This window comes from Selaginella moellendorffii, unplaced genomic scaffold (assembly GCF_000143415.4).
Source record: "Selaginella moellendorffii unplaced genomic scaffold, v1.0 SELMOscaffold_0, whole genome shotgun sequence".
Lineage (NCBI taxonomy): Eukaryota > Viridiplantae > Streptophyta > Lycopodiopsida > Selaginellales > Selaginellaceae > Selaginella > Selaginella moellendorffii.
This window is the reverse complement of record NW_003314261.1, coordinates 6,854,922-6,878,100: the sequence shown is the minus strand read 5'-3', so window position 1 is coordinate 6,878,100 and position 23,179 is coordinate 6,854,922. Positions and strand designations below refer to the sequence as shown.

General features: G+C 47.7%; 5 protein-coding genes across 6 annotated transcripts; 2 read left to right on the top strand and 3 right to left on the bottom strand.

Annotated features, from left to right (window-relative positions):
* Positions 1-12,531: 12,531 nt before the first annotated feature.
* On the top strand, positions 12,532-15,174 carry LOC9643146 (patatin-like protein 6). The gene is made up of 2 exons (XM_024669752.1): positions 12,532-14,654; positions 14,754-15,174. Exons 1-2 carry the CDS (start codon positions 13,383-13,385, stop codon positions 15,009-15,011), a joined length of 1,530 nt encoding a protein of 509 aa, XP_024525520.1. The 5' UTR covers positions 12,532-13,382; the 3' UTR covers positions 15,012-15,174.
* LOC9633062 (vacuolar-processing enzyme beta-isozyme) lies at positions 15,032-17,726 on the bottom strand. The gene is made up of 9 exons (XM_024669759.1): positions 17,136-17,726; positions 16,867-17,031; positions 16,634-16,790; positions 16,491-16,576; positions 16,231-16,430; positions 16,124-16,172; positions 15,808-16,056; positions 15,469-15,675; positions 15,032-15,387 (listed from the first exon to the last, which is right to left on the bottom strand). Exons 1-9 carry the CDS (start codon positions 17,325-17,327, stop codon positions 15,205-15,207), a joined length of 1,488 nt encoding a protein of 495 aa, XP_024525527.1. The 5' UTR covers positions 17,328-17,726; the 3' UTR covers positions 15,032-15,204.
* On the bottom strand, positions 17,403-19,141 carry LOC9643145. The gene is made up of 9 exons (XM_002960643.2): positions 18,876-19,141; positions 18,729-18,816; positions 18,569-18,654; positions 18,434-18,512; positions 18,324-18,383; positions 18,143-18,264; positions 18,015-18,086; positions 17,812-17,948; positions 17,403-17,734 (listed from the first exon to the last, which is right to left on the bottom strand). Exons 1-8 carry the CDS (start codon positions 19,139-19,141, stop codon positions 17,846-17,848), a joined length of 876 nt encoding a protein of 291 aa, XP_002960689.1. The 3' UTR covers positions 17,403-17,734; positions 17,812-17,845.
* A 55-nt stretch (positions 19,142-19,196) lies between these two features.
* On the top strand, positions 19,197-20,447 carry LOC9633061 (protein HHL1, chloroplastic). Of its 2 annotated transcripts, XM_024672868.1 has the most exons (6): positions 19,197-19,269; positions 19,334-19,642; positions 19,694-19,831; positions 19,915-20,001; positions 20,075-20,122; positions 20,187-20,447. In XM_024672868.1, the coding sequence occupies exons 2-6, from the start codon at positions 19,358-19,360 to the stop codon at positions 20,280-20,282; spliced, it is 654 nt and encodes a 217-aa protein (XP_024528636.1). In that variant the 5' UTR covers positions 19,197-19,269; positions 19,334-19,357; the 3' UTR covers positions 20,283-20,447. The 2 variants fall into 2 exon arrangements, with proteins under 2 accessions (XP_024528636.1, XP_002961342.2); XM_002961296.2 differs by lacking the exon at positions 19,197-19,269 and having other exon boundaries at positions 19,296-19,642; positions 20,187-20,352.
* A 442-nt stretch (positions 20,448-20,889) lies between these two features.
* Positions 20,890-23,154, bottom strand: LOC9633060 (proline--tRNA ligase, cytoplasmic). The gene is made up of 11 exons (XM_024672861.1): positions 23,019-23,154; positions 22,885-22,964; positions 22,729-22,821; positions 22,548-22,664; positions 22,312-22,499; positions 22,071-22,260; positions 21,864-22,016; positions 21,507-21,791; positions 21,239-21,457; positions 21,087-21,180; positions 20,890-21,033 (listed from the first exon to the last, which is right to left on the bottom strand). Exons 1-11 carry the CDS (start codon positions 23,104-23,106, stop codon positions 20,969-20,971), a joined length of 1,572 nt encoding a protein of 523 aa, XP_024528629.1. The 5' UTR covers positions 23,107-23,154; the 3' UTR covers positions 20,890-20,968.
* Between the last annotated feature and the right edge of the window lie 25 nt (positions 23,155-23,179).

Genomic DNA, 23,179 nt, shown 5'->3' with positions numbered 1-23,179 from the left:
TCATACAAACCAAACAGTGTACAAAAAGCAATATTAGGAATATCTTCTTTGGCTATTGATACTTACTAGTACCCAGAAGCAAGATTTAACTTAATGAACTAATGACGTTTCCCCAAATGATCTAAGAGATCAATAGTGTGAGGAAAAAGGTACACATCCAAAATCGTCACTTCATTTAACAAATGATAGTCAATGCCAAAATGAATATTCCCATTAAGCTTTGTCATAAAATGAGGTTTACATGCCCAAGGACTTTGCGACTTTCGAATAACACCCTTTTACAATATCTCTTTAACATTTGCACATAAAATCTTGATCTTTTTGGGTGATTAACGATGAACAAGAACCTTGATTGGACAAATATCCTTGGTTGGAATCAGATGATATATAGCAATCTTGGCCCCAGATGATAGTTCAAATTCAAAGAGATCAGCATACTCTTTCATGAGTCAATCAATTGCTACAACATAAAGACTGTCGGAGGAATCGGAAAAGGGAAGAGTAGAACAAAATGGAAATCTATGAGGAAGTAATGGGGAGACAAAAGTAATGGAAGTAGAGTGTAAGCTACAAATTTTTCCTTTCCACTTTGCCAGCTTACCTCGCCTATCCGTCCAACACTGCCTTGGCTTTTGCTAAGTTCACTCGCCAAGGTTCTCGCCTATGGTACCAGCTCCTACTTGGTTTCAGCTACTCACTGCACGAGCAACGGAGTGTTAGCCATCCTTCCATGGATTCCCAAATCACTCCCAATCCCCCTCCCCGGGTTAGACTGGACTTAAGGTTCGGCTACACTCCCCGCAAGCACAAGCAGCCAAGCACACCAAGCTTCCAGGTTCCTAACATCCCTTGGTACCACAAGACTTGATCATGGGACCCTCTAAATCCCAAGTCTTGAGTGCAACACTTGCTTCGGGACGCCGGGGCGAAACACCGTGACCTAGCGGCCCGGTATGGGTACCTCTCGCCCCCCACTTCCATCCCGAAGGAAGGCCCAAGCCCCTAGGAAGGGCGAGGACCAATGAGCCGCATGGTACTCAAGTGGGGCACCACTCCACATGAGCCGGGAGCACCGCAATCGGTTTCCCTTTCGGGAGTGGGAGCTGCTCTTGAGCACTTCCTTGGATGGCCCCTCCGGCACCAGCCAAGTCCATGCTCACTCCCACCCAAGGCCCCTCGGTCCCAGTCCCAACCTCAAGTCGGTTTGGAAGCCCAACTGGAGAGTCCCTTCAAAACTGGTTCCTGGACCTCACTATCCCTACTATACTTTTGGAACCCCCTGCAGCCCCCCCCCCCTGGGAGACGCACGCTTTGGGCTTTCACCCCTTGACCTGTATTAGTATTTGGACTTAGTCTCTGGCTCGATCTCGGACCCGATTTCGGATCCGACTTCGGATTCGGGTTCGGACTCGATCACGGACTCGATCTCGGACCCGATCTCGGATCCGACCTCGGACTCGACCTCGGACTCGGTCTTGGACCCGATTTCGGATCTCGGACTCCGTCTCGAACTCGGTCTCGAACTCGGACTCGAACTCGGTCCCCGAGTCGGTCTCGGACTCGATTCCGGACTCTATCTCGAACTCGGTCCTAGAGTCGGTCTTGGACTCGATCCTCGACTTGGTCCCATCCGATGAACTCTTTGTCACTTCGGTCAAGCTTTTGGGGATCCTTTAGCCTACGACATCTCGGGGAGTCGGTTCCTTACAACTCCACCACCCATAGAAGAAGTTCGATGCCCACATTGAACGTCTCATTTTATCCTACGACTTGTTGTCCATGTCTCCGGGGGCATCCCCCCACTTAGCGGTGTGCCTAAGTTAGCCTCCCCGGCCAAGAGCCCATGACAACGGAATATAGGTGTCCCTATACCCCTCACCTCACCACGCCCTAGTATAGGGTCGGGACTTGAACCCAGCCTTGCTTTACTAGGGGGTTGGGACTCGAACCCAACCTCCGTAGAATACGTCTACGGATTCGACATCCCCGCAGGGAGTCGGGCGTAGTGCCCTACGCCTGGTCGACCTATCCAACCCATGCTAATTAGCTTACCTTTGGCGCGCCTTCGGGTCCCAACATATGCCATTTGCTCAACTTTGCAAATTGATATTTTTAATTGAATTTTGCATAAGTACATAAAGTTCTGCCTTGCAGAAATTCCTCCACTAGATCTTGTGCGTTCGCTAGGTTCTCCTCCGGTTCCCATGTTGCTTCGCAGTGTGGAAATCCTTTCCACTTCACATGGAACTCTCTCACCTCGCGTCCTTGTCGCTTGCTCTTGCGCGCATTGAGGATGGCCTCGACTTCATATTCCTCTTCCCCTTGGATAACCTCAGGTAAAGGTCTCACTTGGTCCTTGCGAAGCGGATCCTCAAAGTACGGCTTGAGTAAGTTCACGTGGAACACTGGGTGCATCTTCCCCATCTCTCGAGGAAGTCGGAGTCGGTAAGCCACTTTACCGATTCGTGCCTCAATTTCATAAGGCCCCGCGAACCTGCTTAAGGAACTCAAGATCAATTCATTTACAGGAATACATGCGTCTTTACCTTTGGGTCAACTTTCGGCTGATCCAGCTTGGTAGTCTGAGGTTCTTGGTGTTCAGCCACACCTTCTCCCCAGCTTGGAACTCCACATCCCGACGCTTTTGGTTCGCGTACTTAGTTTGCCTTTGTTGAGCCCGTTCCAAGGAATCCCTCACTAGATTCCAAATGTTAAGTCTTTCCGCCGTGAATGCCTCCACTGCGGGTAACTCTCCATGATACTCGGCCACGCCGAGTTCCACAGGACCTTCAATAGCTCGCCCATTGATGACTTCCCATGGACTCACCCCGATGCTTGAGTGTGGTGAGTTGTTATAACACATTTCCGCAAGTCCCAAATGACTTACCCAGTCGGTCTGGTCTCCCGAGACATAGCATCGCAAATAATCCTCCAGCTGCCTATTCACCCTTTCCGTTTGTCAGTCTGTCAAGAAGTGTTAGTGCCATCAATCTTGACTTAATACCCATTACCTGTCTGTGGGTGATAGGCTGTGCTGAATTTCAATTTGGTGCGATACTGTTCTAGGAGTGTCCTCTAGAACCTACTAGTGAAGATCTTATCTCGATCTGAGATAATCTCTTCCGGCCTTCCCCGCACTCGAACCACTTGTTCAAAGAACAGCTTCGCCACACCTTCCGCATCCACGTCCGTTGTGGTGGGTATGAAATGTGCCATCTTTGAAAATCGGTCCACCACCACGAATATCGCATCGAACCCCTCGCTTGGGGGTAGTCCCGTGATGAAGTCCATCGTAAGACATTTCCACGGGCGATCTGGAATTGGGATGCTTTGCAACAAGCCCCCACTAGCCTTAGTCACGGCTTTGACCTACTGACATGTTGGACATGTCTTTACATAGTCTTGGACGTCCTTAGCCATATCTGGCCAATGGTACTTCCTCTTGAGTAAGCCCATTGTCTTGGGCACTCCGCCGTGTCCCGCAAGAGGTCCGTCATGACACTCTTCTAAGGCCACCTTCCTTAGTTCCCCTTCTGGAACATACACCCTCGTTTGCTTGTAATAAATGAGTCCGTTGTGTTCCGCATAGCCCGTTTTCTCTTCCGTTGGCAGCTCACCTCTCTGGTGAGCTTCCCGCGCCTCTAGATTCCTCAGCAACACTTCTTGTGCTAGACCATCGTTCTCATATGCTGTCCGCACATCGTCCCAGAAGGTTGCTGTTGCGCTGGATATTGCCAACTTCAAGCTCGCTTTTCGACTTAGCGCATCCGCCACGATGTTGCTCTTCCCAGGCTTGTACAGAATTTCGCAATCAAACTCGGCCAAGGCATTGGCCCACCGACCTTGTTTCCCTCTTAGGTCGGGCTGTGACAAGAAGTGTTTCGTTGCCACATTGTCCGTGTAAACCTTGAAGTGTCTCCCAAGGTAGTGTCGCCACTCCTTGAGTGCCTTGACCACCGCAAACAATTCCTTCTCATGGGCAGGCCACTTCCGTTGAGCCTTGTCCAGCTTCTTCGAGAAGAACGCTACCGGATGGTTGTCTTGCTTCAGAACTGCGCCCAACGCAAAGTCCGAAGCATCCGTTTCTACCTCAAAGTCCTTACCAAAGTCTGGCAATGCCAATACGGGAGCCTTCCTCAACTTCCCTTTGAGGTGGACGAATGCCGCCTCGCATTCTGCTGTCCATACCATCTTCCCTTTTCCTGTTTGGTCCGTTAAGGGCAGGGCTACTCTCGAATAGTGTCTGATAAACTTTCGATAGTAGTTGCATAGCCCCAGGAACGCCCTCAACTCATGTACATTCGATGGTCGCTCCCATTCCTGGATCGCTTGGACCTTCTCCAAGTCCACCTTGAGCCCGTCCTGGCCCACCACATGCCCGAGAAACTTTACCTCTTGTTGAGCAAAGTCACATTTGCTCTCTTTAGCATACAGCTTGTGTTCCCTTAGTTTCTCAAACACCTTCGCCAAGTGTTCGGCATGCTCTTCTAGCGTCTCGCTATAGATCAGGATGTCGTCGATATAGACGACCACGAAGTGATCCAGATAGGGTACAAAGACGTGGTTCATTAGCGCCGAAAACGTTGCCGGCGCATTACATAGCCCGAAGGGCATCACCAGAAACTCAAAGCTCCCATACCTCGTTCGACAGGTTGTCTTCTCGACATCTTCCTCGGCTACCCTGATCTGGTAGTATCCTGACCTTAGGTCAATCCTCGAGAAATATTTTGCCTTTCCCAACCTATCGAACAGGTCCTCAATCCTTGGCAAAGGGTACTTGTTCTTCTTTGTATACTTGTTGAGCAAGCGGTAATCTATGCACATGCGCATAGATCCATCTTTCTTTTTCACAAATAACACCGGCGCCCCATACGGCGACTTGCTCAACCTAACATACCCTTTGTCCACCAACTCCTCTAGTTGGCACTTGAGCTCCTTGAGTTCTTTTTCGTTCAAACGATAAGGGGGACGAACCACTGCCTCAGCACCCTCGACCAGCTCAATCTTATGTTCTATCGGTCGTGCTGGGGGCAGCCCCGCCGGTAGCTCCTCCGGCATGGTATCCTGGAATTGGTCCAACACCCGCTGGATCACTAAAGGCACTTCTTCCGTTCTTGTCTTTTTGTCACTCTTCACCGAGAGTAAGCACAAAAAGGCTGCCTTAGTTCCTTTAGTGAGTTGTCCTCTCGTGGACACCAGGTTTAAGCAGGATTCTTTGGCCTTGCTTTGCCCTACCTTTAGATCCTGGGCTTCCACCCTAGATCTTCTTCCTTGGGCATTCGCCAGTACCACAAGGTTCCTACCTTGTCCATGTAGGGCTACCACGAACCGATTGAACCAATCCATTCCGAAGATCACGTCAAATCCCGCCATGTCCAACACGGTGAAATCCATGTCTACCTTCCATGTCCCTACTTCGACTTTCGCTTGTCGAAGTACCTCATCGGTACTTTGGCTACCTTGAACAAACTCTATAGTCCTTGGTTCGCCTAGCCGCTGCACCGTTAGTCCGGCTTGCCGGACTATGTCTGCAGCCACAAAATTATCCGAAGCACCCGTGTCAATAAGGATCTTAACAAAGCTACCTCCGAGCTTCCCTCGGAGGGCTAGTAGATGTCGCGAACGACTCTCTACCAAAGTTGCTCGTGTAATGAGTAACTTTGAGTTAGGGACTGGATCACATACCTCATTTTGGACTTCGCCCGACTTGATGGCCATATTGGCTCTGGCCTTCTTCGGGTAGGGACATTCCCTCGAAAAGTGTCCCGCTTCACCGCAGTTATAGCATACGTTGTTTCCCACGCTGCTATATGACTTGACCTTCTTATCCGTGGGTTTGTCTCTTTTCGCTTGACTCCCCCACGTACTTGCTCGCTGGCCACCGGATTTGCCTTTCCGAAATCCCGAGGACTCATTCTTAGAGAAACTCTTCTTGAATTTCCCCCTGCTATATGTTCCCCTCGGTTTGGCCCCTTTGTGAAATGTGGATCCCGACCCCGTCGTGTTCCCCTTTCGCAGGTTATCGTTGAAATGCACCTTGATGGCCGCATCCAACGCTTCCTTGTAGTTGGTCGGGTTCCAGCGCATCACCTCACCGCGAGCCCAGGTTTGCAAACCTGATATAAAGGCATGGAACGCATCCATATCCCCCATGTCCGTGACAAGTATCCTCTTTGCCATGAACCCATTCACATATTCCTGGATGGTTCCAGTCTGCTTCAGCCTACTCAGCTCATCTCTCAGATGCAGAGTGGCATTCGGAGGAACGTATGTCGCGCGGATCCTCGCCTTCATCATGTCCCAGGTGGCCACCGGTCCTTCGTTGGCCTCCGTTGTTCTCCACCAAGACTTGGCATTATCTGCCAAGTATGGTTTTGCACATGGGACCTTCTCCGAGCTCGGTAATCGTAACGCTCGGAAGTAGTCCTCCATATCGTAAAACCAATCCTCCACAACCTTATAGTCGTTCACTCCCTTGAACACCGGTGGGGGCTTTGGTTTGTACTTGGGAACTGCCTGAGGGACTGATTCCACTTCGGTCTGTTCGACCTTGTCTGGTTTTGCCTCAGTCCCTGCCGAAGGGTCCGCACCTTCTGCGCTGCCAGCATCCGCAGTCTTTCGCCTTTTCTTCCGTTTCTCGTCACGCTTTAGCTTGTGTACGAGAGTCTCCAGCAGGGCATTGGTCTGCGCCAATTGACCTTCTAGAACGTCCAATCGAGCCTTGGACGACCGAACCTCGCCACCGGACTCCTGTTTGGAAGTTTCCTCACTAGAGTCCTCCTCATGCAAGGATTCCTCATCCATAGCCTCTTGTTCGACCGGAGGCTCCAGCTCTGGCGGAGGTTCTGTCTCCGCCTGGGTTCGCTTACGCCCTGCCCTTGCCATCTCCCAGCAATCCGCCTCTATCCTTCGCTAGAACTGAGGAGAAGGCTCCGATACCAAATTGTAAGCCACAAATTTTTCCTTTCCACTTTGCCAGCTTACCTCGCCTATCCGTCCAACACTGCCTTGGCTTTTGCTAAGTTCACTCGCCAAGGTTCTCGCCTATGGTACCAGCTCCTACTTGGTTTCAGCTACTCACTGCACGAGCAACGGAGTGTTAGCCATCCTTCCATGGATTCCCAAATCACTCCCAATCCCCCTCCCCAGGTTAGACTAGACTTAAGGTTCGGCTACACTCCCCGCAAGCACAAGCAGCCAAGCACACCAAGCTTCCAGGTTCCTAACATCCCTTGGTACCACAAGACTTGATCATGGGACCCTCTAAATCCCAAGTCTTGAGTGCAACACTTGCTTCGGGACGCCGGGGCGAAACACCGTGGCCTAGCGGCCCGGTATGGGTACCTCTCGCCCCCCACTTCCATCCCGAAGGAAGGCCCAAGCCCCTAGGAAGGGCGAGGACCAATGAGCCGCATGGTACTCAAGTGGGGCACCACTCCACATGAGCCGGGAGCACCGCAATCGGTTTCCCTTTCGGGAGTGGGAGCTGCTCTTGAGCACTTCCTTGGATGGCCCCTCCGGCACCAACCAAGTCCATGCTCACTCCCACCCAAGGCCCCTCGGTCCCAGTCCCAACCTCAAGTCGGTTTGGAAGCCCAACTGGAGAGTCCCTTCAAAACTGGTTCCTGGACCTCACTATCCCTACTATACTTTTGGAACCCCCTGCAGCCCCCCCCCCCCTGGGAGACGCACGCTTTGGGCTTTCACCCCTTGACCCGTATTAGTATTTGGACTTAGTCTCTGGCTCGATCTCGGACCCGATTTCGGATCCGACTTCGGATTCGGGTTCGGACTCGATCACGGACTCGATCTCGGACCCGATCTCGGATCCGACCTCGGACTCGACCTCGGACTCGGTCTTAGACCCGATTTCGGATCTCGGACTCCGTCTCGAACTCGGTCTCGAACTCGGACTCGAACTCGGTCCCCGAGTCGGTCTCGGACTCGATTCCGGACTCTATCTCGAACTCGGTCCTAGAGTCGGTCTTGGACTCGATCCTCGACTTGGTCCCATTCGATGAACTCTTTGTCACTTCGGTCAAGCTTTTGGGGATCCTTTAGCCTACAACATCTCGGGGAGTCGGTTCCTTACATAGAGGTAAAAGCAAAAGGATAAAGAGGTACGAAAGTGAGAGGAATGGATGAAATATAAAGAAGTATAAGACAAGAGGGAGAAACCTTAAAGTCATATTTGGCATGATTGCACTACAATCAATTTATACCAAGGATGAGATAAAAAGCTTGACTCGGCACCACCTACAATGACTACAACCCAAGCTCAAAATCACCTATAAGCATCTCTAGATCCACCTCATCCCATGCATATGCATGTGTATGGCTATTGCCATAAAGAATGAAAATTGGCTTCACCACATGACACAAGTGTTGATGGCAACGTGTGGCAACAGGTTGAGCAATAGAAAATAAACTCGAAACTATATCAACCAATACAAAGAGAATAATAGAAGACCTTTTGTTATAAAAACAAGTTTGGAAAGTCAACACTGGATTAACTTGTGCCAAGTGAATCCCTTGATTATACTCCCGAAAGAAAGATAGATGGGTCATTGACTTATTTGTGCAAAGTCCCTTCGTTACTTGCGTGACTCTTTATTTTTTGGATGCATCTTGGTATCCAGATGTTCCACTACAGCAACACCAATAGAACGTTGTTAACGCCAAGGTCTCCACTCAAGAAATAAAGGCTACTAATCTAGAAAATGCTAACAACACTAATAAGTGTGATCAATTTCATCACATGCTCAGTAGCGAACATCACGGCCATGACTATGTCCTCGCCCTTATCCTTAGATTGGAGCAACAGTAGCATCAACTTTTATTGGAATAGAACCATTGCCCACAGGAAATGGAGTTCAAGGACATGCAACCAGAAGTGGAAGAGGCAATGTCTCATAATGTTGTGCCAAGTGAAAAGCATTGTCAAGGGTGGCTAAAGCAAGTGTATGCACAAGTCCGACAATATTTTGACGAAGTGCTAACCATAACATTCCTAGCTTGATCTGCTCCAATATATTTTGTTTCACACGAAGCAAGAAGCTTTGGAAACGAACGTCAAATTGCATCATTGACTTAGATGGCCCTTAATGAGGATGATGCAATTGTTGGAAGGCATCATCACAATAGTCAGCATGTTCAAATGTGTATTTGAAGACATCTAAGATAACACTTCAATCCCTATAAGTGGCTGCACTCAAACCATTGTACCACTACAGCATTGTCCTTTGGAGACACGTGGGAAGCTCATGCAAACATTGAGCATCATCCTAAAAATAATATATGGCATGAAGTGATTGAACCAATGGTACACATCATCCCTACAACTCTTACAAAAGAACTCCAGCCAAACGTGAGGATTGGCACCAAGAGTAAGAAGAACTATACTATATGCTATGAATGTTGCCATCAATTGAGTTTGGTTATTCAATTACAATTGTATAACATCAAGAAATTGCACCAAATGCTACTTTAGAGTCAAAGGAGGAAGAGATTGCTGCTCTACCATAAAAATGAATGAAAAGGAAAGAACAAAAGAAAAAAAATGAAAAAAAAGCTAAAAGGAAAGGGAGATCTAGATAATGCAAAAATTAGATCTAAACCAAAATCTTGAAAAAATAAATAAAAGAAAGGAAATGGAAAAAACTAAATCTAGAAAATGCAAAAGTTAGATTTAAACCAAAATCCCATATTCAAACACTCCTTAGGGACAATCAAAGGTGCCTTTCACCTTCACCAATGTGAGTGCATGGCATATGGAAAGGGAATACAAAAAATGTATATATCAATTAGCCCAAAAATCTTAGTTTATATATGAAAATGAATGGTCTAGATTAAAACTAATCTAACGGCTACCAAAATCTCAATACATATTATATATATATATATATATATATATATATATATATATATATATATATATATATATATATATATATATGTCTGTGTGTTAGTTATAATTGAAGATATAATTTAATTTTAATTTATTTTAGTACTTTAATATATAAAATTTTGAGAACTTTAAACATTTTTATTTTTATTTCAGAAACCATCTTTTACAATAACAAAAAGGTGAAGTCGTTTTCATAGCTAGAATAATACATAGTCATAGTTCTAGTTAGTAGTAGTTATTAATTGATATAAGTGAACTATAATTTATGCTAATCCTTGTTACTTAAAATATTATTATATTTTTTAATAAAAGTTTTTCTTTTTTATATATATATATATATATATATATATATATATATATATATATATATATATATATATATATATATATATATATACTTTGTATGAAATTCATATTTTTTTCATTCTTAGAATTACTAGTGATAGCTTGATAAATAGTTGAATGGCACATTTTAGAAGTTATTGATTGAGATAGATGAGCCATAATTACTACTTAAAAATTATAATTAGAATTAAATGTGATAGTTTAAATAGTGTAAGTTGTTTAAGTTCTGCTAATCAATTTTCTTTTATTTTATGGTTTTTTTATTAAATAGTCATATCTTAGTTGATTAATTAAGATGTAATAATTATTGATTGAGATAAGTGAACTGCTAAGAAATTGAAGACACTGATTGAACACTAGAAAACCTGTGAAATATGCTCAACTCTAAAATTAAATTCTTTCAGAATTATTCTTCTAATTTCTTAGCAGTAGTCGTGGTTCATCTATCTCAATCCACAACAGATTACTACTTAAACTATTATACCCATTCTACTCTTTCAAAGTTTCTTACACCTTAGAATATTAATGAGTGAGACTGGTTTCATTTCCTGGTTTGAGAAAGATACTCTTGGATGGTTGATAAGAGTCAAGAGTCAAGGTGCATGTTTCACAGAATGAAATTTTTTGATGCTTTGTTGACTTCGAAGGAGTGTTGAATGTCAACTTTTAAGGTAACGTGCAGATGTGTGTATAAGTTCGACATTCATGATCAGAATTTGTTCAGGTGAGCCTGTCTGGAGACTGATCTCGTTGCACGAGGGGGTGGCGACGACAACTACGGAGCCAAGATGCCCACCACCTTTTCTGCCACGAGATGCAACAGGATCGGATCTTGGAAATCAGAAAAAGAACTTTTCTGGTACATCGGAAGTTGCAGAGGGTAATGGAGAGAAACAAAAGTGGTGGCCCGGGAAGAAACAGCAGCAGCTCTTTGGGCGGTGGCCCCATACCCTTCAATCTGCACCGAAAGGAGGAAATGTGAGAAGCAACGAGGCAAGCAATGGGAGCGCATGTTGCATGATTCACGAACTTGGAAAAAGTTGTGAGAGAAGTTGGTGGGACTATGTATGTGTTGTTGTTTACATTCTTCTTTGAGAAAGAGAGAAATTAACTTTCATTTTTGGACCAGATCTAAGAGGAGAACTTGTCTGGGGATGTGTTTTTATGCCATGGTCTTTTTCTTCAGAACTGTTTGCCAGGGAAAGTCATATTTTATTCTTGTTTTCGGTTTGTTTTACTTTTGTAGCTCTCTATTTTTCAAATGAGTGTTCTTGCATCAGCAGCAAATTGCAAAACCTCTCGGTGCTCGTGAGGACGATCTGATTGCTTTTTGGCACGCAACGCATGCATCAGCAGCAGCAGAAGCAGCAGGAAAGCAGTTTTCTTTGTGTTGTAAATTTCACTCAACTAATCTCCAGGCTTTTCTCTGAGTGGAGTCTGGAAACTTGGTCCGATGTTAACAGCAGCCCACTAGAAGCAAAAACTTCAAAAGCTCATAAAAAGATCGATCCCAGGCATTGAGAATACGTTCTTGTGGCAATCATGACACGAACTCTTACGAGCACAGGCTGACCCACACAAAGGGGCAAAATGATGGCGAAACTTCTCCATTTGGTTGAAGCATAATCTCAACCTTAGAGATGACACAAAGCCAAATGCAACTTAAGCTCGAGCACTTACACGATATTCCTGCCAGAGTTTTGGATTTTTTTGTTTATAAGAGGATGAATTGGAGGGAGCAAGTGTCGGCGTGTTTGATGCTTCCACTACACTTTCTCCACAAAAACAAACTCCAGCGTGTTTACTCTCGAAAAGTCTCGACAGATCCATCAATTGCGAGCTGCTAAACTCTTTTGTTTTCATCCCCGCTTCTCCTCTCGTTTGTTTACTTGATGGGTCTTTGCGGATCATGTGAGAGGTGTTGACAAGCTGATTTTGATCGATATATGTTGGTCAACTCAAAGGAATCTCCAGATGCCGTTTTCATTCCCTCCCAAACACCCAAGACATTTCGGATCACTGTCAATGTCAGTGGCAAGTGCGAGATTTTTACGAGAGGTGAAAATTACTGCCATGAAACTTGGAAGAAGAATCAGGTGTAATTTGTAAAAATAATGAATAGCTGGCTGGCGCTCATTACGCGCGGGGTTAAACGCTCTCACATGTATTTTCACCACGATGGGCATTTATGCTGTATTCGCGCGGGAATATGCCCGGAATGGGCATATTCAGGGGTATGGTTTAGACTGGGAGGCATTTAAGAAGAGCGATGGATTGATTTGTTGCGAGCGATAGATTGTTTTGTTGGCTGTTCCTTGTGTGTGTGCGCTTGGAAAAAGAGATCCCGAGAGAGACTCAGCGAATCATCGGCATTATTTGTTTCGCAGAATCGCAGTAGCAAGGAAAGTGTGGGTGTGTTGCTCTGTTGGGGCTTTTGCGGTCGATATCTCTCTCTCTCTCTCTCGACAAGAACCACCGATCCTGCGAAGGCAAGAACGAAGAAGCTCTTGCGTTGTTCTTGCGGGGTGGAGCAGCAAATCACCAGCAGACAGTGATTGGCATTTGATATTGCGAGCGAAATTTCGTGGCTTTCCTGTTGGTTGTTCTTGTCCCTTGGGGGGTTTTGTTTTTGGGGTTTTGGATGCTTGCGAGAGGTGGCATGTAATGCGCAAGCCCGCATCGTGGGAATAATAAAAACCGGGCGCGAGAGTGTGAGCGAGTCGGGATTGACAAGGAAAGCGGAGCAAGCAGCGCGACAAATCTTGAGCAGTTTGTGATGTTCACCGCCCGCAGCAGAAAGCAGACGCAGGAGCAGATGCAGATGCAGGTGCAGGCGCAGGCGCAGGAGCAGAACGCAGAATGCAGAGCGTTTTCGCGTTTTTCTCCTTCTCTCTCTTTGTTTCCCCTGTCTGGCTTTTAGCCTAGTTCCCGTTTTGCTTGTCCGAGCATCCGATCTGCTGCACAAGGATCGTATCGATCCATCGGTTGGTCCAAATCCCGCAAGTCCTCTGATCGATCGATGGGTCGCTCCAAAGTTCTCATTTGAAGGCTTCCACCATCGAATGGATAGTTTAGCTCCCCTCTGCTAGATATAGATCTTCCCTCCATCTCTTTGGGACTCTTCGAAGATATGGCGATGGCGGCGACCATGGCTACGCATCATGAGCAGTACCACCAGATTGTTCTTGCGAAGAATGGCATGATCGACAAGAATCACCACCACCCAAGCGGTGGCAGCCCCGTGAAGAAGCTCGAGAATGGATGGCAGGAGGCACTCATCACCGAGTACTTTGAGAATGGCGGCGCCACCATCTACATTCCTCGCATCATCAATGGCTGGCTCGACCAGGAGCACCACTCCATCGGCAGCGCCACCAAGAAGAATCACCACCACCTCCAGCAGCACCAGCGCGGCAAGGTCTGTGTGCTTAGCATCGATGGCGGGGGGATGCGCGGGATCATCCCCGCCAAGCTCCTCGCGCATCTGGAGCGCCTCCTGCAGCTCAAGACGGGCGATTCCTCGGCGCGAATCGTGGATTTCTTCGACATCGTGGCGGGATCCAATGTGGGCGGGATGATTGGGACGATGCTCTTCACCGGCAAAGGGGGCAGCGATTCCAATCGCCCGCTCTTCTCCGCCGAGGAGGCCTGGAGCATCATCGCGCACAAGGGGAGATCCATTTTCAAGCGCCGGATCGAGGAGCTCAAGGCGCCGGCATCGTCGCATCCGGCTCCCAAGAGGGGATTCCTCCGGAAGCTCTTCTCCAGGAGGAAGAAGAACCCGGCGGCGGCGGCGACGGGCACCGTCCCTGGGGCGACACCGCGCGGTACCGCCGGCTGCACGGGTCCCAAGTTCTCCACCGACGGCCTCGATGCCGTGCTGCGCGACATGTTGGGCGACCGTACACTGCGCGACACGCTCAAGCCCGTACTAGTCCCGTGCTACGACCTGGCCACGTCAGCTCCCTTCCTCTTCTCCCGCGCGGGAGCGCTAGAGTCCGCGGCATGGGACTTCCGGCTCTCGGACGTGTGCCGCGCGGCATCCGCGACGCCGGGTCTCTTTCCTCCGGCGGCCGTGGCGTCGGTCGACGGCACGACGCGCTGTACCGCGGTGGACGCTGGCATGGTAATGAACAACCCGGCAGCGGCGGCCATGACGCACGTCCTCCACAACGGCGAGGAGTTTCCCGCGGTACGTGACGCCGGCGACGTGCTGCTACTGTCACTGGGCAGCGGTGTGTTTGAGCGGCGGTACGACAAGGGAGTGGCCGACTGGGGGCCGTGCCAATGGGCCAGGCCGGCGGCGGAGATAGTTTTGGACAACGTGTCGGACATGGTGGATCAAATGCTGGCCATGGCGTACGCGTCCTCGGCTGGTCGAGAAAACTACCTTCGTCTCCAAGTAAGTAGCTCCAAAAGCCGGGTTTTTTCTTTGTTTTCCTTCTGGGCACGAGCAATCATCGCTAAACTTCTATCTTTTTTGTTTTCTATCTCCTCGCAGACTGTGATGCCGGCCTCGGGGTATCCAGCCGAATCCGACGATCCAAGCGATAGTAATATCAAAAGATTGGCTTCCGTGGCGGATGAGCTTCTCGAGCAAAAGGCGATGGAGCATATGGGATTTGGAGGGATGAGAGCTTTGCAGCAAACCAATGCCGAGCGGCTGGATTGGTTTGCCGAGCAGCTCATCCAAGAGCAGCGAGCGCGAGCTCTGCGATCTTCACCCACAGTTTTACTCAAGAAGCCAAAGCCTCACTGATCGATCAGAAAGTGTTCTAGTTCTTCAAAGTTCTTCATGAATTCCCTGTAGATAAGGTTTTTACAAGTGGAAGGAGGAGAAGTTATGCTATCAACGTAGCTACATAGAAGATGATCTATCTTTCTATCTAGTCTTCTGTTAAATGCAAAACTTTGATCGCTTACTTGCCTAGAAGATTGAATGGCTTGCGTGCTTAGAAACTTGAATGGCTTGCGGTATCATGACCGTCTACGTAAGAGATACCACCACACGTAGCTCCTGCTGCTGATTTCATCCTCTCGGGATCGACACCCGCATTGCAAAGATTCGCAAACGCTCTCATGTGCTTCATCCCATACTGTCCGAGAGGTCCACACTTGGTCTCGAAGACTCGAACCTGTTAAAAAAAAGGAGAGCCGTCAGCTCGTTCCGTTAGGAAGGTTTGCTTTGATGGAAACCAAAGTGTGGAGGCACTCACCATTTCCTTGAGACAATCCCAATTATCGACAAGTGGATGTCCCTCGGGTCTCACGGAGTTGAGGATTTGGGAGGCAGATTCTGAGCCCAACAGAACGCTTCCCACAAGTTCCACGCTCCTGTCAATCTGCGTACGCCTTCCTATCACGTCCAGGAACTCTTGCAATGCCTTGGACTTCTCTAGTGAATTTTCCTTGGAGTTTTTGTACTGCAAAGCAAAGCAGAAAAAGAGAGAGAGACAAAGTTAGAAAAGTCGAAAAGATAAAAGAAAACACCAGTGTACTGACGCAATCTAGAGAACCGTGAAAAATTGGAGCTACAAAGCTTTATGAGACAATACCTTCTGCCAGAAATGTAGCAAGTCGGCATCACGCTGGCCAATGCTTGAAGCCGGTTTGTCTTGGAGAAAAAGCTTGAGCCCGACGGGCAGCAATTCTACAGCTTTTTCACTGTAGGAAGTCAAATTGGCGTTGGCCGGGTCAAACCCGAGATACAAGGATAACCTTTCCTTGTCCATGTTCGTGTCTCCATACTTCATAACATGGGATCCCATTCTATAAGTATTCGCGTCAGAGGTTCTCGCTTTTACCTGCAAAGTTATGCACAATGATAAGAATGGCATCGATCGAGCAAGCAAATTTGTTTTTTTCGCTTACAGTGTTGTACTGATCCTTCAGCCTTTCATGGTCGAGATTGTGTACTTCACTGCAAAAAGATTGAAGCCAATTCAATTCCATAACCATTTCTTTCTGATCTCAGGTACCTGTCTTCCATCCAGGCCACACTGTAAAGATCTCCGATGCAAGTATCATACTCTGGTGGTGGAGAAGGCTCCATTCCTGGACAGTAGGTTCCCCAGCTGCTTTCAACAGCGTTGGATGCCGTTGTCACGAAGATGTTTAAGTTTTTTGGAAGTAATCCCTCAAAGATGCTGCCACTCTCACAAGCTTCAATGTAAAGCACCTGTGATCACCGCAAACACGTCGTCAGAACTTCCCCGTTCCAACACAAAGCCAAGCATACCATTTCCTTGTACTTATTGTTGTCGTGCATATCTTGGAGAGTTGTGACCAAATCAACAGCATATAAATACGGAGTGACCGGCATACCTGCGTAGCATGTTTAAGTATATACCGAAAGAGGAAAAGAATGAAGCTGTGCCTTACCAAGTACGCCAGGACCCCCATGATCCGAGTAGAACACAAAGATATGATCATTTGGACCACTTTCCACAACTTTTCCACTGCCGCCTTGAAGAGCTTCTTTATCCCCGCGAAGGACTGCCAGAAAATTGTTCACTGTGACTTGATCTCCAGTGTAGTCCTGTAGTGGAAAAATAAAGAACAGGCCTTTTAGTGTTCTGGAAGTTGTCTATTAGAATGAAAGAGATTGTTCTCACTTTTGGAACACCCGCATAAACGTTGTCTCCATTGGGGTGATTTATCATGACTCCAGGCCGGGGATTCGCAAAGTTATTCGCGATGTCGTCATACATGAACACCACTATATTCTCTTCTCTCATACCTCCCCTCCTCAAGAGTTGATACGCATGGCAAACATCCGCCTGGAATTTTTTTTTCCAAAACATTAGAGCTAGATCCTCGAGAAGAACAAGAAAAGAAAGTTCTAATAATACTAGAGCCAAGATTTCTTTGATCGCTAAGTTACCTGGTGTCTGTAATTCCAATATCCAGCTGAGCCAGCGAGTAGAACAGCCCATCGCGTGCCACGGGCGGATTGATCCTCCAAGAACTCGTCGCTTGCACTCGAATCCCTCTTCCACTCGAATTTTCTCGCAGCGCAGGCCTGCTGCGCAAGAATCAGCAACCAGAGGACGCATTCCAGACGAAATCGCCCCATTCCCGCCCGAGCGCGCTCGAAATCTAGACCTAGTAAGCTAGGAGGAGGAGATGTGGATGCGATTACGCACGAAAATGATGGATCGCTGTGATCTTGACACGCATCATGCCAAGTCGCGCTTATTAGCAGCCATGCAATGCAAGACAATAAAATATCGCCACAACAGCTCTGCTCTCCCTATTCCCGGGCCCTAAACAAAGAAAAAGAAGAGGGAGAGAATAGAAAGATCTAGATTCCTCGTCCTCCTGCGCAAAGCGCCAGCGCCATCGCCAAGGCTTTCCATTTTCGCCAAGTGTTACGTGTCACTTCCAGTAGCACCCACGTGTCCCATGCAAATAGGGCTTACTTGGCACCACCATAGCCAGCCACGCCGTTTTACGTGAAAAAATCGGTTCGATTCCCAGGCCCTACAAAGTCGGTCTGGTCAGTCACTCCAATCACTTTCTACAAGGGAAGGAAACCAAGAGAAGCAACCAATGCTTACCTCTCATTGAAAGGATATCATGTCGTCAGTGGCTTTAGATCTTGTAGACTTTGTAGCCATCGTCGGGATTTTTCATTCCGTCCTCCCAGTCGCCAAATTTGTTACCGCCAAACACGAGCAACTTCATGCCGACATGGCTACGCAATGATAGGAAAAAAAAAAGGTTTTTTCTTATCGAGAGGCATAAATCTAGTGAGACTTACTCGGAGCTTACAGCAGACAAGGAATTTATGATCACATCCCACGCAAGCGGGTCGGACGTTCCCAGATCGACCCTGCTTTGTTGAAAAGCAAGATTTTTTAGATCGTAATAGAAGCTTCCGAGATTTACCAGACTCTTCCGATAGTGTCTTGGTACTCTATATCGCCAATGTTGTGGAAGTAAGCTGGCAAGGATTGCTTGGCTAGTTCCGCGGAGTACTTTGGTGGTGCTTCTACTGGCAACTTCGTCAGCTGAGAAAAATCTCCAAAAAACACACAGTGAACAAAATTTTTTGTATCATCGCTCTTACTTGCATGTTAAAGGTGTTGAAAGCTCCCAGCTTGCCAAGAATGTACCATGATCTAAAGACCTGGATTGCCACTTAAGAATCACACTTTAATCATCTTAAAGTGAACTTACGCCTCCGATGATGTCCAAGTCCTTTTCTGTTGGCGCACCACACAGCTCGAACCAAATAAATGCTCCCGCTGGATCGAAGCTGTGTTGACAATTACAGTAAACAAAAATGAGCGAGAAAGAACTATGGAAACGTACTCTCGGAACTGTACTTCCAGAGGTATAGCAGTACCAGTCTTCGGAGTAAAGAGGTCATTTCCTTTCCGTAGTACCCTGTCCCTCAACTATAAAGAAAGAAAAAAGAGGAAAAAACAAGAAAAAGAGTGAATGAATTCTTTCCGAATGAAAAAGTGCTCACCCGTTTTTCCATCTCCTCTGGATTGCCAAGGCTGTCACCGAGAATCTCCCGAACTTCATCGTCATTGCGAGCTTGGTCTTCAAAAATCCTGGCAGCAAAGGAAATACATAGCATTTGTCAGCACAAACACGAAAGGAATGAGCAAACCTTGCCCATTCGGGGTATGTGGAGTCTTCCTTCTCCTTGCGAGCTTGCTTCTCATACCTTACTTTCTCCAGCCTTTTTGCCCTCGCGCCGCCCCCCTTGAATCCTCCTCCCTGATCGCTCTCATCCGTGGCATCGATGTCGCTGAAATCAGCCCCAACAGCGCAAATGCGAGCGCCGATCCTGCGCCGTCGCCACTGGCATTTCTTCACCTGGACTGGCAGCGGCCGCCATAGCCTCGGCGGCGAGAGCCAGCAAGAAGAAGCCATAGCTAAAATCCTGGACCCTAAAATTTAAATTATGGCGGTAAGTTTTAATTTGCAAAAGAAAGGTCACGCGTTCGAATCTTGCCCTGGCCCTGGCTCTCCTTCGTCCGGATAAGATCCACCACTACCAGGTATGGCGCTCTCTTTCTTTTTCTCTCGATCCTTCTATCTCTCTCCGACGATCGTCCTACCTAGGGTATTTCGCGTTGAGCGTCGGGCATGGAGACAGTGTCAACGATTTCGAGGCCGCATTGCGGTGAGTCGGCGCAGCCGAGGCGATTGGAAAGCTCGTTTCTAGGGAAATTTAGGTCGCCGGCGATGGATCGGGTAGCCATGGCGAGCAGCGAGCGATCTTTGCAAGTCTTGACGATTGAAGCGTCTAAGAGGAAAGGGCCGATGCGGAGGATGCAGCAGCAGCAGCAGATGCAGCAAAGATCACTCCCGAAAGTCCCAGCGGCGGAGGACGACAATCCGCGATTCGTGATCTTCATTCGCAGTAAGAACGTAAGCTCACGATCGATCGCTCGTTCTTTGGAATCTAATACTTTCTTCCAGGTTCCACTTTGGTACCCTTTAAACATTGTCTCGGGAGGAAATGCGGCAAAGTTCATGGTGGGAGTCACTAAGAACGAGTGGGGAAAGAAGATCTATGGCAACAGCTTGACAAACAACATCGGTGCTGCTGTTTACAAAGTAAGCACGCCGATCGGAAAGATCGGACTGAAACAAACATCGGCTTTGGAATTTCATAACGATGGTTTCTTAGATGTGACCAGGACGAGGAGAAGATCATTGCCTCGGTGGTGAAGACCTACCCCACGCTGAAAACAGCGAAGGAGTTCCAGTTTGGTTACAAGCTCGTGGTAAGTGCTAAGACTGTTCTCGAGCTCGATCACACTGCTTCGATCCTCACAAATCTCTTGCTTCTTGAAACAGGACGAAGAGAAAGCCAACGAAGCTCTCCGGCCTGTGGATGTCACTCTGGTCAGGATCACTTATTTTTTCCTCTCGCCAAAGTTCTAAGCATTTTTTCTTGTTCTTGATCCAGATTCCTCCCAAAGAGGATCTCAAGCCCATCACAGAGAAGGTCACCGACTTCGTGGGAAAGGGCGTGGACAACTTGAAGAGCTCCCTTGGCCTCTAAAATTTTCAAATCCCCAGAATATTCTCACAATCTCCCGCGAGTTTTTCAACGGCCTGGATCTCTCTCGCCACGAGCGGCTGGGATTCGACCTAATTAGGGTTTAGGGTTTATGGCGGCTGGGAGAGGGCTTTATAACGATGCGCGAGAACGAAGGGTTTTTGCGTGGACGGACTCACAATCTAGAAGTGGAGCGGCTTGTTTTGGTGTCGTAAGGTCCACGGTGGGTCGCCACAGATTGATTTTCTGCGCTTGTTGATGATCGCCCTCTCGGGGGCGGGATTCCGAGCGGCAGCTATCACATATTCCATTGCCATGGGGAGCGGCTATGCCGCGATTACCTCTTTGGACAGACCATGTGATAAACATCCCCCAAACTACTCTTCCTTTCTCTCTCTCGATTCTCTAGTGCAGTGATGATCTTTCATCTTTTTCGCATCCATTCGCTATCAGAGAAATCTGTGCTGAGCCCGAGATGAAATGGTCTGATGCTCTGAATGAATGGAATGAATGGAACTTTTGTTGCGTTTGAAGGATTTCTCCGAAAAACAAACCACCGTGAGCAAACCAACTTTACACTTTAAACTTTAAACCAAAAATCACAAAAAAGTACCGAATGGATGAACTTTATGATGGCAAAAGAAGCAAAAAGAATTGTCTTTCCATTTTCTTCGTAAATAATCTCATTCTCAGTAGCTGCGTCCCCAGAGAGCCCACTTCTTTGCAGGTTTTTCCGAAGCAAAGCACCTCGTCCCTGAGAAAAAAGAGAAATTATTCGCGAAAACCAGCCCCGAGGAATCGTGATACCTTCTGGGAGATCTGGCTGATCGAGAGGCATGCACAGCGTCTTGGCAGCTCCACTCTCTCCTTTGGTTCTGGCCTTGACGTCCTCTTCTACTTTCTGCCAAATATCAAACAATCGTGTAAGGAAATGTAAATGCAAAGTTCTTGTAACTCACCTCTTCGTCACACCATGGAGCGAGCACCATCTTCTTGTCGTCCAGGGCCTTCATAAACTCCTTCCAAGTGTACGCCTTGACGATGCAATCGTCCCTCTCTTTGCGAGCCTTTTCTAGCAGCTGGAGTTGGATCTCTTCCAAAAGCTCGCTGATACGGTCGACGATCTTGTCCATTGGCACATCTTCTTTAGCGCCAGTATCCCGCCTCACAACACGGACCTGTAACAAAAGAACCAAGTTCTCACTAGAACAAAAGAAGTGAACATACCTGACTGTTTGCTAGATCTCGAGGACCAATCTCAACTCTCAAAGGGACGCCTTTGAGCTCCCAATTCGAGTATTTCCAACCCGGCGAATAGTTGTCTCTCGTGTCCTCCTTCACTCTCAGTCCAGCGGCTTTAAGCTGGCGAGCTGTGCTAGCGGCGGCGTCAAAAAGCTTCTGTGTGTCCACGTCCTTGTAAGGCACTGGAATTATGATAACCTGTACTGGAGCGACGCGAGGAGGGAGCACCAGACCCTTGTCATCTCCATGTACCATGATCATGACGCCAATCTTACATGTAGCAAGCAAACACGAAGTCAGGAATCAAGTGGAAAAAGAAAGAAAGAAAGAAAAACTGCTTACTGTTCGAGTAGTCAGACCCCACGAATTCTGCCAAACTTTCTTACGCTCACGCTTCTCGTCCTCAAAAACAATGTCGAACATTTCCGCAAAGTTCTGGCCCAAGCAATGCGAGGTAGCACCCTGGATTCCACGACCAGTGAGCGGAATAAATGCCTGGAACAAACAGTACCAGTTGAATAAGTTCAGGCTTCGAATCAGACTTTTTACCTCCACAGTCGTCGTGTAGAGTCCACCCGCGAACTTCTCGACTTCACTCTTCACCCCCTTGATGACGGGGATAGCGAGTAATTCCTCGTACACTCTTCGATAGAGATCAAGCACCGCATACACTTCCTCATCCGCTTCTTTCTTGGTTGCATAAGCGGTGTGGCCTTCTTGCCAAAGAAACTCACGACTCCTGAAAAGAGAATTACGTATCATCTCAGAAAGAGAATCGAGGAGAAGCTACCTTATGAAAGGAGTTGGGTGCTTAAACTCCCAGCGAACCACGTTACACCACTGGTTGATCTTGAAAGGAAGATCTCTGTGACCCCGAATCCTCTTAGCAAAAATGGGGTACATCACGGTTTCGCTGGTTGGACGGATGGCTATAGGGACTTCCAGAGCCGATTCTCCCGACTTTGTCACCCATGCAACCTGGAAAACTGGATCTTAGCATCGAGAAAAAAATAGTCGCGGATCTACCTCAGGAGCAAATCCCTCTACGTGTTTTTTTTCCGTGACAAGCGCTCTCTCGGAAACAAACAGTGGGAAGTACGCATTTTCCACTCCTAGATTTTTAATCTCCCCATCAAGAAAACGCTGCAAAAAGGAGAGAAGAAATAAAGTTACGCTTTGCGATGAAAATCTAAGATCATTGACTTGCCTGGATCGACTCCCAGATCGCGTAAGACCATGGAAGAAGAATGTAGCAGCCGGAGATATCATAATACTCGATCATATCACCCATGACAACCACCTATGAATCGTTGAAAAGATAAAATCAAAGCTCTCCCGAGATCCAACCTAGTAATGCGCTTACCTCGCTATACCACTCCCCGAAATTCTCCCCTTTCTTCACTGTGAGGCCAAGCCCGGTCTCCTTCTTCCCCTCCTTCTTGGCTGCAAGGCGCTCGAGACTAAGAAAGAAGCGCATTCGCGACAAAATTTGCTTACCAGCTACTGGCGCCTGCGATGGCTTCTTCTTCTCCTTTTTCTCCTTCTTCTTCGCCTCCACTGGCGCCATCGCCTCCGTCGCCTCCATTGGCCGCAACGCAAGAACCCTAAATCTCTGTAGAGGTTTAGCCAGGAGATTAAAGCCGCTAGACCTTAAGCCC